This window comes from Rattus norvegicus, chromosome 6 (genome assembly GCF_021556685.1).
Source record: "Rattus norvegicus strain SHRSP/BbbUtx chromosome 6, alternate assembly SHRSP_T2T, whole genome shotgun sequence".
Taxonomy (NCBI): Eukaryota; Metazoa; Chordata; class Mammalia; order Rodentia; family Muridae; genus Rattus; species Rattus norvegicus.
Genome location: NC_141539.1, coordinates 109665170 through 109681042, shown reverse-complemented (window position 1 = coordinate 109681042; position 15873 = coordinate 109665170). Strand labels below are relative to the sequence as shown.

The window sequence follows — 15873 nt, the reverse complement described above, 5'->3', positions numbered from 1 at the left end:
TTCGGTACTCAGACATGCAGACAGGCAAAACATACATATAAAATACAATTTAAAAAATACTAGAAAAACAAAGAGCACACAGCTCTGAACTGATTCCTAGACTTCTAAACACATGAGTTGCCTCTTGAGACATGTTTTATGTCCTGGATCTGGCCACCTTCACTCATCCCACCACGGCAAAGGGAAAACATCTTCCCTTTCGTATTTCTGTCTGGGGTCCACACCTCTCTTGCCTGCAGAGGCTTTGACTTTGTCTTGGAGGTCAGTGTCCTGCCACTTTCTGATGTTCTTCAATTGTTTAAATTTCATCTTTCCTTCTCTCTGTTGCTTTTTTAAAGGGGTGGTTGGGTGTAATTCATAATCAACCTTTTGAATTAGAAATGCTGATCTGACCTAGCAGGGAATGTTGTTACAGTCGTGATATTTGACAAACAAGATGACCATAAAATATTACCTGCATGAAATACTTAGCTGCAGCACTGTCCCCAGGACACCCGCCCCTCTGCCCACAAAGCCCTTGTGCGAAGACAAGCGGTACTGATATACAAGCATCTCCTGGCCGCTCTGTTTACAATAACTAGGAAAGAAAAAAATAAGCCCTTATTTTAGTGTGTTCATCTTTTTATGACACCAGGTACCGTCAACCAGTGCAGACAGGAACAGGCTATTCCTGCGGGAGTGGGCGCCCATCATCCTTTAACCCTCACATTTTGTTAAAGAAAGACCCAATCTGGTCATCCAGTGTCATAACCTAAAGAGGCCTGAGAACGGGCTCATCTTTTTCACGTGCTCCAGCTTCCTGCTGAGACCCTAGTGGTGGACAAGGTACAGATGATGATGTCATGGTGAACTGCAGGAGTTTAAAAGGGTAGCGTGCCTGAGTTCTTTTCATTCACTCAGTGAGCAGTTTCCCCTCTGCATTGTAGAGGTCACGCAGGCATTAGTGGAGCAGAAAGCCATCTCTCCCTTGGTAATGCTGTAATGAACTATTCAGCAAAAGCAGCTGGAAGACACTCTCGGGGTTTCCTACGCTGTCCCACATGGGGCGGAGGGGACTTTCTAAAGAGATGTCTTTTGAGCTAAGTCCTAAAGGTACCCGACGGAGGGAGAACAAGATGTTTTGGGCTGGAAAACTCGTTTACACACGGTTCCACCATCATCAGTCTCAACCGGAGTAATGCTTTCCTTTCCCTATAAGAAAAGTGACTAACTGCCCTGGTTTGTACAGGACATGGACTTTTAGTACTAAAACCAGAAAGTCTCAGGCAACCTGGAATGAGGAAGCTGTGCCATTATATAACACTTTCAAATTTCAAGTCTCTTAACGCTTATTCTCTTGGCTCCAACATGATACAAGAGTTTAAGAGACAAGTCTGGGAAACAGATCTGGATGAGACCAGTTGTAAGCATTTACCAGATTATCCTTGGGCAAGTTAACCAAAGCCTGTACTGTCGTCTGTAAACAGATGCCACCTGCCCCACTGGCTTGTGATTAAAGGGTAGGGAAAAACCTGGTATGAAGGACAAAGTTGATAGCCAATTATCATGCCTGTTTCTAGGATATGAAACAGAAAATAATCCAGCTGATGTGGAATGACTGGAACAAGGAAGTAAGGCAGGCCGCTGCCAAAGCCCTGGGGCAAATGAATCTTGGCAAAGAAGTACATGACATGATCAGGTAGGACCCTGTCACTGTAGGCTTAGACACTCTTCCTTTCTCAGAAGTGCCTGGGTGATCTGGGATCCAGCCAGCATCTGTTCAACTCCCTAGACAACCAGCATCTTACTAGGTCCCACCATAAAAGTACTAAGCTAGAACAGCGGCATACGGTAACTGCTGTAGAAAACTGAAATACTCATGGTGGGCTAGTTTCAAGAGATGCAGTCACACCAGGCTGGGAGATAACTGTCCAAAATGAGCGCTATTTGTAAGAGGGCTGGACAGGAGGAGTCACCAGTTAGAGATGCTGCAAGCTGACACTTTGTTTTGGATGTTCAATACGCCTGAATGTCTACCATATGTTATATAATAGGGGTTCAAGAAAAAAAAGAGACACCTGAGTTCTGAACCCAGTGAACCGTGGATGCTATAAGCTAACTAGGAAAGGGTATGGCTATGTAACTGGGCCCACAAAGCTATCCTGAGAGCATGGTGGAAGGGAATAAGGCACAGAAAAGCTGAAGGGAAATAGAAGCCACTTGTGTTTTGCAGAATTAAACTGTGCCAAGGAAATTCCCAGGAGCGGATCAAGGCCCTCTCCCTGATCCGAGGGCTTAAAATCATGACCGCCAAGCTCCTCCCAAGCTTCCTGACCTGCCTCTCTGATGAGTTCACGGGAATTCGACAGGCAGCTTGCTTGGCAGCAGGTGCCTTAAAGATCCGTGACGAGATGGTAAGTCAAGGAAGCGTGCCATCCTCTCATCTGATGGACCTTGAGCTTCCCTGTCTCTGTGGGGCCTGGTGCACTCACTATTCTGTGGCAAGTGCCATGAGCAGTCAGTCACATCATCAGCAAGGAGTGCTCAGTTCTTAACGACCTCCAGCTTCCGGCCATAGCACACTACGTTCTGTTCTCTCAGTTAACTAGCTTCCAGTACCTGGTTGCTGGGAGGTTTTAGGATTAATGCCAACGGATGGAATTTATACTCATTATCAGGGAGAAATTGGACACAGGGATTCAAAAGAGGTCTAAGCAAAGCACCGGGTAATCCTTGCACTTGGGAGATAAGGCAAGAGGCAGGAGTTCCGAGAATGAGCGAGGGGCTGAAGAAATGGTACAGTAATTAAGAGCACCGGTTGTTTTTCCAGAGGACTGGGTCGGATTCCCAGCACCTACATGGCAGCTCACAACCATATCTAACTAGTTCCAAGGGATCCTATGCCACCTTCCGGCCTCTGGGAGCACAGTACCTCTGTGTTGCATAGACAGACATACAGGAAAAACACCCATACATGCTAGAAAACATCCGAGGTGAACCTAAGCTATAAGCTACATAATGATGGTCTCAAAAACAAGAATGGGGGGGTTGGGGATTTAGCTCAGTGGTAGAGCGCTTGCCCAGCAAGCGCAAGGCCCTGGGTTCGGTCCCCAGCTCCGAAAAAAAGAAAAAAGAAAAAAAAAAAAAAACAAGAATGGGAAGGGGTGGCGAGTAGGAGTCTGGGACTGGTGGTATAGTTTAGTGGTGGAGCATGTAGTTAGTATGTGTATGGTTATAGATCTGTGTGCTGAGGAAAAAAACATAAAAAGTAGCTAATTCAGCTAGTTATGATAGAGGCCGATTCTCATGTGTTACTAGAATGAATAGGCAGGTGGCTGTTTTCCCAGTTAAAGCATCCATAGGAAAGAGGGGGGCCCCCGTTTCGGATCTACTCTCATTCTGGTTCTTCCCATTCACCTTCCTCTTTGTCTACTGCAGGTGCTTGAACGCCTCCTGAATCTGATGCTCACAGATCCTTACTGGAAAATCAAGGCTTTTGCCATTCGAGGTATTTCGGAAATAGTAGCTCCAAGCCCTAGACTTGAAATACCCTCTCTTGGGGCTGGGGATTTAGCTCAGTGGTAGAGCGCTTGCCTAGCAAGCGCAAGGCCCTGGGTTCGGTTCCCAGCTCCGAAAAAAAAAGAAAAAAAAAAAAAGAAAAAAGGAAATACCCTCTCCATGCCAACCCAGACGTCTCCAGAAACTCCAATAAAGCAGCTAGAGGATAGCGGAGGGAATTGGCGACTCAGCAGCCTCTGGGCTGAGAAAGGAAAGACTTTCTTTTAAAATTGTAGCTAAGGATCCTAAGTCTAGGTCTATTTAAACTTGTTAAGGAAAGAACAGACAACACAGTCCTCACCAATAGAATTAATACATTTCTAGTAGGCGTCCACTGTTGGATACATCTTGCTTTCCCCGGAGATTGCACTGGCACTTGGTCAGAGTCAAACTAGGTTCCAGATGACTGCAGAACTTCAACCTTGCTCTTTGATTGATTTTCTGAGATGCAGACCCCTAGCAGAACCAGAGTTAAACCTGAGAAGTTGTGCCCTCCTCCCCTACCTTAACTACACTGCTCTCCCGGGTTCTATCTGCCCCCTATCTAATTCCTGATAGGCAAGCTAGTCTACATTTACATCCTAGCAGGCAAGGACAGCATGAAACACTACCCTCTTAGAGTCCTTTGGAAGAAATATTCTCATGCAGAGCCATGCAGGCAGGCACACACCTGAGATCCCACGCTCAGGATGCAGAGGCAGGGGGATGCAAATATGAGGCCAGCCAGGGGTAAACAGCAAGACCCTGTCCCAAAGCTAGGTGTCAAATCTCACATGCTAGGCAAAGCTTTGCTAGTTTTCTAAATTCCCCTTTTAAACTTCACTACTCAGAAATACTTTTTCATTTTACTCCTGACTAACTGCTACCCCCAAGATGCTGTCTGTAATACTCAAATTCCCTCTGAATGCTAGGGTGTAGTCAACCCAGTAACTGTGAAATATGCTTGACCTCTCACCTATACAGCTTTGGGACAGATTGGACAAGTGAGTCCCCAGCTAACAAATAACCTGCTCTGGGCTATCCACTACGAAGACGCTCCAGGAGTACGGCTGGAAGCTTGCCGGAGCATCCAAGCCCTTAACCTTCAAGGGAACAAGGTCAGGGACACTTTCTTAGATGTGCTGCTCCTGGAAAAGCACGAGGCTGTTCTTAGGTAAGCACCAGACCCCTCATTTTCACCACAACATCTTGCATTGCCAACTCTCCAATCTTTGATCATTATATGCTCTGCTAAGTGGGTCACAAAATCCTGCTGCACTGAGATTGTCACAGCTCCCATATTCCTCTTCTTCCTGGGGGTTTTAAGTTATTCATATATTCAACATGTATCCAGTACTTACTGAGACGACAGACTATAGAGTCAATAATGCTAGTTTCAATGCAATAGCTGTGTGAGCCTGGAGGAGGCCCACATACACACTCTTAAGTGCTGAGCCTCCCCTCCATAAGTCCATGCGAACGCTGTGGTGACAATTTATGGCATGTGGTAAGTTTCGTAAAGGTGTTTAATAAACATTATCATTTCTAAAACTGCACAACAGCTCTGTAAATTATCACGTCGTTTCTCCAGAGAAGACTCAGTGAAACTGTCGATCTGTGGAGTTTAGGATTCTTGCCTAAGTCCAAATCCTATATTGTTTTCCACCGCTATGCTTTCTTTTTGGGGCGGGGTCACAATCTGTCATTATCTTTCAGGGAAATTGACCAGACAATGACAGTACTTAACTTAGAGAAAGAAGGAAATCAAGAAATGATCCAGGAGATCAAGAACAAGGTAAATAAATACAGACTGTGTTTCCAGGGCTTCAAGAGGCTTGCTATTAAGCACAGTGTAATCAATTGCCTTATGAGGTTTTATGTTTTAGTTTCTCTGAGGCGGTTTTACTACACAGCTTAAAATGACCTCAAAGTTAAAATCTTGCCTTAGCCCCCCAAGTGCTAAGATTAGCAAGCAATACACGCCTGGCCTGATCAGATTACTTTAACGTTTTTTCTTCCCTCATACGGTTGGTCAGTTGCTTTTTAAATTTTTCCCCCTTAGATCCAAACACTAAACCAAAAGGACTTGCTGACAGAGAAAATACTGAAGATTGAACTGGCCATACAAAACTTGAAAAAAACAGCTAAATGGGTTTACTCGCAACCCAAGGAGGGCCAGAAACCACTGGAATTCTACACTTTTCTTCAAAACTTCAAAACTTCTCAGAGTAAGTTTCTTAGGGTGGAGCCCATTCCCTGACTCTTCTCACAAAATGATCCCAGGGTCCCAGACATCTGAGGACCTCACAGGGAGCCCTGTAAGCTTTAAGTCAGGATGCCTGCTTATTCTCCTTCTTGGTTTCCATAGGCCACCCATCCCCAATCCCCGCCCCACAAACACACACTTCTCACCCACCCACAACTGCGTGTTATGTCAAGTGTGGCTCTAGCTGAACTGACTCTAAAGGGACATGTAGGAAAGCACGAGTCTTTATAAAAACAAGTAACTACTGTGTACGTTTGCTTAAGCACCCAATCTAAAGTACAGGCTTAATCTTTTACAGTGGTCACCTATGGAAAGTAGATCTGGAAGGAGAACGGCCATTTTATGTTCTTACTTAAGGGGAAAAAAAATACTTCCTAAAAATACTTAGCCTTAAAAACGGAACCTGTGAGTTATGATAGGATCTTAAGAGGCCTAGACATACTAAACGGCAAGGGTACGGGAGCCACACTGTACCAGAACATAACTCACACAATCTGTGAGCAGCAGCCTCAAGTCATTGGGCCAGTGGCTTATCAGCCACCACCCCAAACCCAGGTCTTCTGGTCCCAAGTGCTGTTTCTGGTGTACTAGGCTCTCTTCCACCAATCAGGAGAACATGCACTTGCCAGATTTGGGAAAGTTTCGTCCAACTACAGCAGGGGTGGGGGGGTTGGGGGTAAATGACAGCGGAAAATAACCTGAACACCAATCTTCCCTGTGGCCAGCTTGCAAAAAGTTGGGTGACTAAAGCCTGTGAAAGCACAACTAGGCGGCGTGACACGCTCGCTGTCGGTCCTTTTGGGAGCAGTGCCAGTAAGTCACTGATTTAAACCGAGCACTGAGCAAACACCGTATGCATTCAAAGCTGACTCTGCTAGGGAAAGAGTTCCTGCTAGGGCTGTTCAGCTCAAAGTTCAGGTATCATCACTAAAACGAGAAAGCTACCTCCAAAGCTAAGGAGTGGGATGCTCGGACGAACCCAGAACACTGCCCCCACTTGCTCTACCCTAGCTCTCCTTTAAAAAAGTTAATACACTCCTCTGACATCCTAAGCCATGTTGTCTTTCATCTCAGCCACATTTCCCTTGTCCCGCACGTCTTCCAATCAATCCCCAAAGAAATCTAGACTTAGAAAGGAAAAACGGTCTCTGGAACTTTTTAATAAATCTAGTGTTCATACAAACTTAACTCGAGGAAGGAACTTTCATATAAACCCCCCCACTGTCTCACATGGAACGGCCCGGCCAATGCTACCCAATACCCAGGACAGTGCAGGGAATGAAGTGGTGCTCTGAAAGGAGGGGGATCAGGGCTACTTCTGCAAAACAGCTTTTCCCCCTGCTTCAATTTCTGTGTTTACTTTTGTACCTAGGTGAAGAGGCTCTTCTCAGGCCTGAGGTTCTCGACACTGAAAAAATCATAAAGGTAAATGTAACCATAGTGATGCTTAGCAAGGTAAGAACATGACCTCTTTTAAAAAAGGAGACAAGGTGGCGGTGGTAGCGGAGAATCACAACCGCATTCTTTCCGGCCATCCTCAAGAAACTAACTCAGAACTAGGGGCGTTTTAGTGAGCAGCAGCCCCTTATCATATAACATGGTCGCCAAGGAAAGCTGGTCTTCCACACTGTCACAGGGCAAATCCCCTACTCTCACAAACTCTGGGTAGGAGCGCAGCAAGAGTTCCATGGCATCGGCTTGCTGGGGGTAGATTTCTAAGCACTTGGGTTCCTCCAGATGATACACTCGAGAGTTTTCCACTGTGTAATACAGGAACAAGCGGCCCCCCTCACCCACCAGCCGAGCTATGCCATCCTGAAGCATATGGACTTGGGTTTCTGTTGTCAGCTGGGCCCCCACATTTACAGGTTCTCCAGCCTCCCAGCGAATCGGGAGCCCGTGCACACTTAGAGCCCTTTCCCTATCCGTCAACACAGGGGGCAGGGAATCGTGAATGAAGTCTTTTGCTCTCTGGTCAGCCACAGCATCGACAGGAGCAAAGTGTCCCAGGCGAGCAACCAAGACCCGCACTTTTTCCATGAAAGCTGTCCTTCTGGGATCCTTAGAGTCTGAATGCTGGGCCCCCATATAATCCATGAAGTCTCGAGGCAGACCCCTGCGAAATTCCACATTTTCCTCTATTGCTGCCTGCATTGCCAGAGGCAGAACAGCCTCCAGGAAGTCGCCCCAGGTGTTGCGCTGGTAGGTAGACAAGGTGAGGTGCAGAGAATGGACTCCATCCTGACATTCAGCTTGATGAATGAAGCCCCGAGGAAAATAGAGCAGGTCTCCGGGTTCCAGTACCGTTTGGAGTACCGGCTCACCAAGGTCCTCCTGGCTGAAGTTGGGACTAGATGTCAGTGCCAACTCTTCACTGGGGTCCCGCGGTCGGTAGACTCGCCAGAGTTTCCGACCTTCCAGCTGTAACACGAAAGCCTCGATGTCGTCGTAGTGGGGAGCGAAGCCCTGCGAGTTGGGGGGCGTGAGGTAAACGTTGGAGCCTGCCATGCTTCCAAACTGTTCCTGAAGCACAGCCAAAAACTGCCACACCGTGGGCGAGAAAGCTTGCGGGCAAAGAAGGCGTAAGGAGCAGCCGGCTTGGTACAAGGACCACGCGGCAGCGGGAAGTGCCCGGCCCGGTGGGTTCAAGGTTTCCCGCCGCCCATCGATGTAGCGCGCAGCATCCAGGTGCTGCCCGAAGTGCACGTCCTCGTAGCGCAGCATCCAGTCCAGGTCGGAGGTAGAGAATAGACCTTCGTAGTAGCTGTGGTCCTGCCGCCGCACCAGCACCGCCTCCCGCTCCCACAGCCGCCGGTAGAAGTGGTCCGGAGGCAGGGGCGCCAGGAGCCACTCGAAGAGGCGGGCGGCGCGCCTCCGGCTGCTGGGGATGCCGTTCAGCTCCGCCAACACCTGCTGCAGCGGCGAATCCCAGGGCCGTTCCGGGTCATCCACGTGCGAGCCCGGCAACGGAGCGGGCTTCCCCAGGTTTCGGGAGAGCGCGGCCCGCCCCTCCACGCGGCGCGGCAGAGTCGCCGAAGCCGGTCTCGGACGCACTGGCACCGGCCGCGGTTCGGCCGACCGCGAGGCCTCCGGTAGCTCTGCAGGCCTCTCCCGCTTGCCCCGGACCGATTCCACGTTCGAGTCCGAGTCTTCGCTCAGGAGCGCGCGAGCTCTCAGCGCGGCCACGCGGGACGCCGCACTTTTCCGGTGCCTTCGGACCTTCCGTGGCCGTAAGGGCAGGGCCAAGACCGACGCGCCGCGGGGCTGCGGCTGGCGCCGGCGCCTCCCGCGTCCACGCTTCAGCGGCGCCGCGCCGTTGCCATTCGGAAGCTCATCCATGGCCTGGCGGCTGACAAGACCCACGCTTCCGCGGCCGCGGTGCTTTCTGGGAAGGGGGCGAGTCCTCCAGCATTTCCTAGGTAGATTAAGCCTAACGTCCTCCTGGGTCCTACAGCTAGCCGGTTTGTCACCTTTTTAAAACTGCGGCAGTATACACTGGAAAGGCAAAAATCCTTACCAGATAAAGATTCCGTGCAAGAAAACAAGGTACGAGGCATTTCAGAAGAAAACAACTTCATTCCTCTTTTTTTTTTTTTTTTTTTTTTTGCGGGGGGCGGGGGAGGGCGCCGGGGGCGGGGGCAGGCGGGCAGATCTCTCTACAGAAGCCCTAGCTACGTAGTCCTAGAACTTGCTAGGTAGGCTAGGCTGGCTTTGAACGCATAGAAATCCTCCGGTCTTGGCCGAGCAGAGCTCCTCTGTGTGCAGCGCCAAGCCCAGCTTCCTCTTTAGTCGGCTTTCTCATTTTTGGGGGGCAGTTATTCTTGTTCCTAAGCAGTTTCCTGGTAGAAAGAATGAAGGCAAAGTTTGATATTCTGTATGAAGCACAGCTCTTTCTGGCTCTCCTCACTGCAGAAAACTTCATTGTGAAGCCTCTCTTCATTTCATTTCCCTCTCTTTCTCCTCAATTACAAAGCCTTGCTGGGTATGGTGGTTCATGCACTGGGAAGTCTGAGGTTACAGAGTGAGACCCTTGTAATCAATATTCTTTCTCTGAAAAGGAAGTTATGGACTTCTCTGCCTTGTTTGTCAGAGTATCGCTGCATAGTCATTGTTAGCCTCAAACTCCCACTCTCAATCTGACATTGCAAGCATGTCCAATAGGCTGTTGTTTCTGTTTCTCCTCCTCCTCCTTCTCATCTTCAAGCTTCTGGCTTTTTAAAAGGTTGTGTGTGTGTGTGTGTGTGTGTGTGTGTGTGTGTCTGGCTTTTTAAAAGGTTGTGTGTGTGTGTGTGTGTGTGTGTCTGGCTTTTTAAAAGGTTTTTTTTTTTGTGTGTGTGTGTGTGTGTGTGTGTGTGTGTGTGTGTGTGTGTGTGTGTGTCCCAAAGAGGTCAGAAAGGAATATCAGATACCTTAGAGCTGGATGGAGTTACAGGTTATAGTAGTTTGTAGAATTCTATCTCTGGTTCTCAGATAGAGATGTAAACCCCCTTTAACCACTGAACCATCATCTCCAGCCCCCTGTAGACACTGCTTCTGCAAGTGTTCTTGTGTGTGTGTTACATACATGTGTACCACCATGCCTGGCAGAACAAAGTTCTTGATTGGTCAGGATGGCAATAATTTCTCAGGGAGTATAGTTTCTCAATAAGTTGATTGGTGGGGCTGGGGATTTAGCTCAGTGGCAGAGCGCTTACCTAGGAAGCGCAAGGCCCTGGGTTCGGTCCCCAGCTCTGAAAAAAAGAACCAAAAAAAAAATAAATAAATAAAATAAGTTGATTGGTACTGGTCATGGCTAACACAGATTTTCACCCTGACAATAATAAAATAGTGTGTTGCAGTTTTCCTCATAACCCAGTTAACTCTGAAATAATTAGACTGAATTAGTATATTTACTTAAAATGCATTAAGAGCACAATTGAGCAGTATTATTCTATTTTAATCTATGCTAATCTGGCACCTCCCAGCCAGTAATCTCCATGATAATTGCATTTTAGTACTGATCTGGTTCTCTGGACTCCTGGGATCTGGTTCTCTGGGTTCCATGTTTTTGTTTGTTTGTTTGTTTGTTTTTGGTTGTTTTTCTGTTTTTTCGCTTTCTCATGGTGGCTCAGACTCTTTCCTTCTGTCCAATCCCTACTTCCTCTTTCACACTTCCTCTGTCTGAGAAGTCCAGCCCTATTCTCGTCCCTGCTCAGTCATTGGCTCATTTTACTGAGCAATCAGGGAGCTTGTGGAGCAATTTTTACACAAGACAGAGATTCTTAGAATAAGGATTGCAAAAAGATGTGGGAGCACAGAAATCTGCATTTGAATACTATTCATGAATAATCTTTTTTTTTCTTTTTTCTTTTTTTCCGGAGCTGGGGATGGAACCCAGAGCCTTGCACTTTCTAGGCAAGCGCTCTACCACTGAGCTAAATCCCCAACCCCGAATAATCTTTTTTTTAAGACTTATTATATATAATACACTGTAGTTGTTATTTTAGGTGAGTACACTGTAGCTGTCTTCAGATACCAGAAGAGGGCATCAGATCTCATTACAGATGGTTGTGAGCCACCATGTGGTTGCTGGGATTTGAACTCAGGACCTCTGGAAGAGCTGCAGTCAGTGCTTTTAACCACTGAGCCATCTCTCCATCCCCACATGAATACTCTTTAATACTCAATAATATTACACCTACAGACAGGATCTAGAATCACTATGGAGGCAAGCTTCTGAGTACACTCTGTGAAAGATTGTTTACATTAGGTTAAAGTAGGAAGACCCACTCTAAAAGTGAACAGTACCATTCAGCCCATGGGCTGGTGTCCTGGAGTGGGTAAGAGGGGAAAAAACAAGTGGCCTGCACAGCAGTCTTTATTTTCTGCTCTGAGTGAGGATGAAGTGTGACTGACTACTTCCTCCCCTGCAACCCTTTCTTCCCTACCATGAGGGAATGGAAGTGCACACAAAATCCTTCCTCTCTTAAGTTGAAAATACCTTTCTTCAGGTATTTTTCATCATAGCAAGGAGAAAATTACTGTAACAAGTCTGATAGAGGACCATATCAGATAAAGCCATCATGAGAGATGTGAAGGGTCTGCCCAGCACAGAGGAGCAGGGTCTTAAAGCAGCCAGTGTCTCTCCAAGTTCTGTGCCCTATAAGGAGGCTACAGGGGCCTGGCAGAGGGGGGGGGCTCTCAGGAGGAATAGCCTTTCCTTTTTAAGAACCACTGTTGTTGTTCTTTAAATTTAATTTAAAGGTGTTTTTGAGACTCATTGTAAGTGTATGGGTGTTCTGCTTGTATGTATGTCTATGGGCCTTACGGTGCTGGGAATTGAACCTGGGTCCTCTGAAAGAGAAATTAGTGTTTTTAATGACCAAGACTCCTCCAGGCCCATTCTTCCCTTCTAAAGTGTGTGTGTGTGTGTGTGTGTGTGTGTGTGTGTGTGTGTGTGACTGCACGCGTGCCTGCGTGCGTGCATCTGCACTCACACATGTATGTGGATGCCAGATGTCAATGGCAGGAGTCCTCCTTTGCTCCTTGGAGACAAGAACTCTTACTGAACCTGGAGTTCAGGGCTTGGGTAGACTGGCTCACTAGTAAGCTTAGGAATCCTCCTGGCTTTGTCTCCCCAGTGCTGGGAGTACAGGCCTGGCTTTGAACATGGGTGATAGGGATCCAAACTCAGGTCCCCATGCTTGCCCAGCAAGTGCTTCACCAACTGAGCCACTCCCCAGCCCTGAGAGCTTCCTTCCTGGTTGACATAAAGGCTGTGTGTCCTGTGTGTACATCCTGGTAGATGTCCCGGATAGATGCAGACAAAGGGCAGGTCATATTTGGCATTTTAATAATTTGAATTAAATTATCTTTTTTTAAAAAAAGCGGTTTCTAGGTGACAAGGAACATGTCATGTAGTGAACTGGGGGATATGCTGGGCTTCTCTGTCTGCGAAACGAAGGAACCAGTGTTTAGCTACGAGAAGACTGTTTGTCATTTCCACATGCTGTGCAAATATCTCCTCCTCCCAGTTTTTCCTGTGACCTCATCCTTTTCTTTTTTTGAACATGTTGTGATTTCCTTAAATAAAGAGTCTTGCTGCTATCTCTGTCTTCTCATTTCCCCTGAAGCTGGGAGTCGCCCTTTAGGATATGACTTATCTCTAATTTCATCTCTTCTCCCGTGGCCCTGCTTCATTCTCACTACACAAGTGGCTATTAATAACTGTTTCCATACGTGTGTATCACTGAGTGGTTCTAAATAATGCCCTTAATATACTGAGTGGGGTGGAGTCGTGAAGTAGACTCTTACTCTGTAGCCTGAGTTGACTTAGAATTCGCTGTGTAGCCAGGCTGACCTCAAAGTAGTAGAGATCCTTTTGCCTCTGCTTTCTCGGCGCTGAGAGTACAGGCCAGAGCCACCACACTCAGCTCTGTGGTATTTTTATGAATGAAATTAGGGCAAGGGAAACCTGGCAAAGAACTACATCAGGATTTGTCTAGAGGTTACATGTGCCAGTATATATGTCTGTATTTCTGTGTTCCTACATACATCTATATATAATATGGACGAATGGGAGAGCCATTATGCTATGGTAATCTAACAGTGATTATTATTGGTAAATCTCAGTGTAAACTTTGGAGGATGAGACGCTGTTATTAATAGTCACTGTTATGCTTCTTCAATGACTTCTACTTACAGTAACTTAGCTTTTTAAAGCATTCACCCAGGGCTAGAGAGATGGCTCAGAGGTTAATAATGAATGCTGCTCTTTCAAGGGACCACCAGAGTTTGGTTCCCAGCACCTACGTAAGTGGTTCACACCAGCCTGTAACTCCAGCTCCAGGCTCTCTTACGCCCTCTCCTGGCCTGCATAGACACCTGCACACATGTCTGCATGCACACTCATGGTCTTTCAAACACAAATAATAAACTATATCTTAAATTAAAGAACAAAAATATAAAAATTCACTTCCATGATGTGCATCTGTAGTTCCAACTACTCAGGAGGCTGAAACTTGGAGGATCACATGAATCCACAGACCCACCTGTCTCAAAAGAAATACTGTCTTACAAAAAAATCATTGCACATGCAAATATGTTATACGAATGCTCGTTGTTTATGGTTTCAAAACTGCCCATTAAGAGACAACCAAAAAAAAATTTTTTTTGAGACCGGATTTCTCTGTGTAGCCCTGGCTATCCTGAAACTTTCTCTGTAGATCAGGCTGGCTGATCTGCCAACCCAGAGATCTGCCTGCCTCTGCCTCCTGAGTGCTGGAACTAAAGGCACCAGCACTCCTCAGCTGACAGCCCCGTTTTGTGGAGGCATTTTCTCCATTGAGGTTCCCTCCTTGCAGATGACTAGGTTATGTCATATTGAAATAAGAGCATCGAGGATGAACAGGCATGCAGAAGTCAGAGAGCAGCTAGCAGGACTCAATTCTCTCCACTCCTATGTGGGTCTTGGGGAATCAATCAATCAATCAATCAATCAATCAATAAAATAAAGCTAGCCCATCAAATCACCATGCAAATGGCCAAAGTGAAGTGAGCAGTTCGGGGCTCTTCTCCACATCAGACTGGCCAGAGTTGTGGGACACAAGTTTTTAATGTGCTCATCGAGTTTAAGAGCTTCTAGTTACTCCAACAACCTGGTTAAAGCGTCTCCTGTGTAGTCTGCTTTCTCACGTGAGACCCTGTGTTAATATTTCTCTGCAGAATGTGATGCCCAGGGTGCCAAACCCCTGGCTCCAGAGTCCCGTCGTCGGGCTCCCCACACACAGAAACCGCTCACCGTATTTCAGGGACCTACGGACTGCCCGGGAAAAAAGGATTGAAAGAGGACCCTTCGGATATGACCCGGTTTTGCAGTCGGACTCATTCCTCAAAGAAGATTGTCTTCCAACACCAAGTCTTCTTTCCTTTCGGGGAAGCCAGCTCCTGTCTAGGCTGAATGACTCTTCTGATCTTTGACACTGGCAGAAGTGGACAAGGCATGTTCTGTCATTTCCACTGATACTCAACGATGTTCTCAGTATGTTTACAAAGATAAAGTACTTACTTATCAATCAACTTTACTTACTTATCAGTCAATCAATCAATCAACTTTGCTATTTTTTTTTCTTTTCTTTTTTTTCGGAGCTGGGGACCGAACCCTGGGCCTTGCGCTTCCTAGGCAAGCGCTCTACCACTGAGCTAAATCCCCAACCCCTTTATTTATTTTTTTTAATGGGGCTTCTCTATGTAGACCAGGCTGGCCTCAAACTCAGAGACCCACCTGCCTCCGCTGGGATAGAAGGGTGTGCCACCATGCCCACCTTATTATTTTAAAACCAGGTCTCATGTAGCCTAAGCTGGTCTAGAATTTACTATATAGTCCCGGCTGAATACAAAATTGCAATCCTCCTGCCTCAGCCTCTAGAGTATGGCACTACAGACGTGTGCCACCATGCCTGATTACTCTAGTTCCCCTTTCTTGTGGAGGGAGGGGAAGTTACTAGATATTCAATAAAGGGCCTCACACATTAGAGGACAGTTCTCTAATACTAACCTCGAGCCTAGACTGTCTGTCTACCTGTCTGTCTGTCTATCTAAGATGGGGTCTTACTATGAAGCCATGGCTGGTCTTGAATTCTCTCTGTAGACTTGGCTGGCCTCAATCTCATAGAGATCTGCCTGTCTCTAACTCCCAAACACTAGGAAAGTTGTGCACCCCCATACCTGATCCTTTTTAACTTTTTTGAAGTTTTGAGACCACGTTTTCTCGGTTTCTGGGCTGTAACCTTGCTCTGTAATCCAGGCACATTTTTCTTTTGGCTTCCCTAATAGCTGGGATTATGGATCTGTGCCATTAGGCCTGGCTTTCTACTTGATTTCTTGTGCAGTTTACACAGGACTAAAGAACACTAAGTGACTGCGTGTATTTCTCCAGATCCCTAAAAGGTTATGTCCTAAATACATGTCAGACCTATAAATTTTACCAGAAGTACAAGACTCAGAATTTTTCACAAGATGTACAAATTGATCTCTGAGACACAAAGTAGAATCTTGTTTATTTAGGAAAGAAACATCTCTTCCTGCCTTCCTTCCGCACTCCCTTCATTCCT

General features: G+C 46.8%; 2 protein-coding genes across 4 annotated transcripts in view; one reads left to right on the top strand and one right to left on the bottom strand.

Moving 5' to 3' along the window:
* Heatr4 (HEAT repeat containing 4) overlaps nucleotides 1-14839 on the top strand; it is a 37957-nt gene extending 23118 nt beyond the window's left edge. For all 3 annotated transcript variants that reach the window (XM_087554301.1, NM_001432104.1, XM_087554302.1), the window contains exons 10-17: nucleotides 1560-1678; nucleotides 2213-2393; nucleotides 3418-3487; nucleotides 4501-4690; nucleotides 5233-5311; nucleotides 5579-5744; nucleotides 7155-7207; nucleotides 14486-14839. In XM_087554301.1, coding sequence (XP_087410427.1) covers nucleotides 1560-1678; nucleotides 2213-2393; nucleotides 3418-3487; nucleotides 4501-4690; nucleotides 5233-5311; nucleotides 5579-5744; nucleotides 7155-7207; nucleotides 14486-14740 — 1113 coding nt within the window. In that variant the 3' untranslated portion in view covers nucleotides 14741-14839. The remainder of the gene's footprint in view (nucleotides 1-1559; nucleotides 1679-2212; nucleotides 2394-3417; nucleotides 3488-4500; nucleotides 4691-5232; nucleotides 5312-5578; nucleotides 5745-7154; nucleotides 7208-14485) is intronic.
* Riox1 (ribosomal oxygenase 1) lies at nucleotides 6933-9552 on the bottom strand. Its single transcript, NM_001108040.1, is given in 1 exon segment — nucleotides 6933-9552. A coding segment is annotated over 1 exon segment (1794 nt). The 5' UTR covers nucleotides 9122-9552; the 3' UTR covers nucleotides 6933-7327.
* Nucleotides 14840-15873: the final 1034 nt, after the last annotated feature.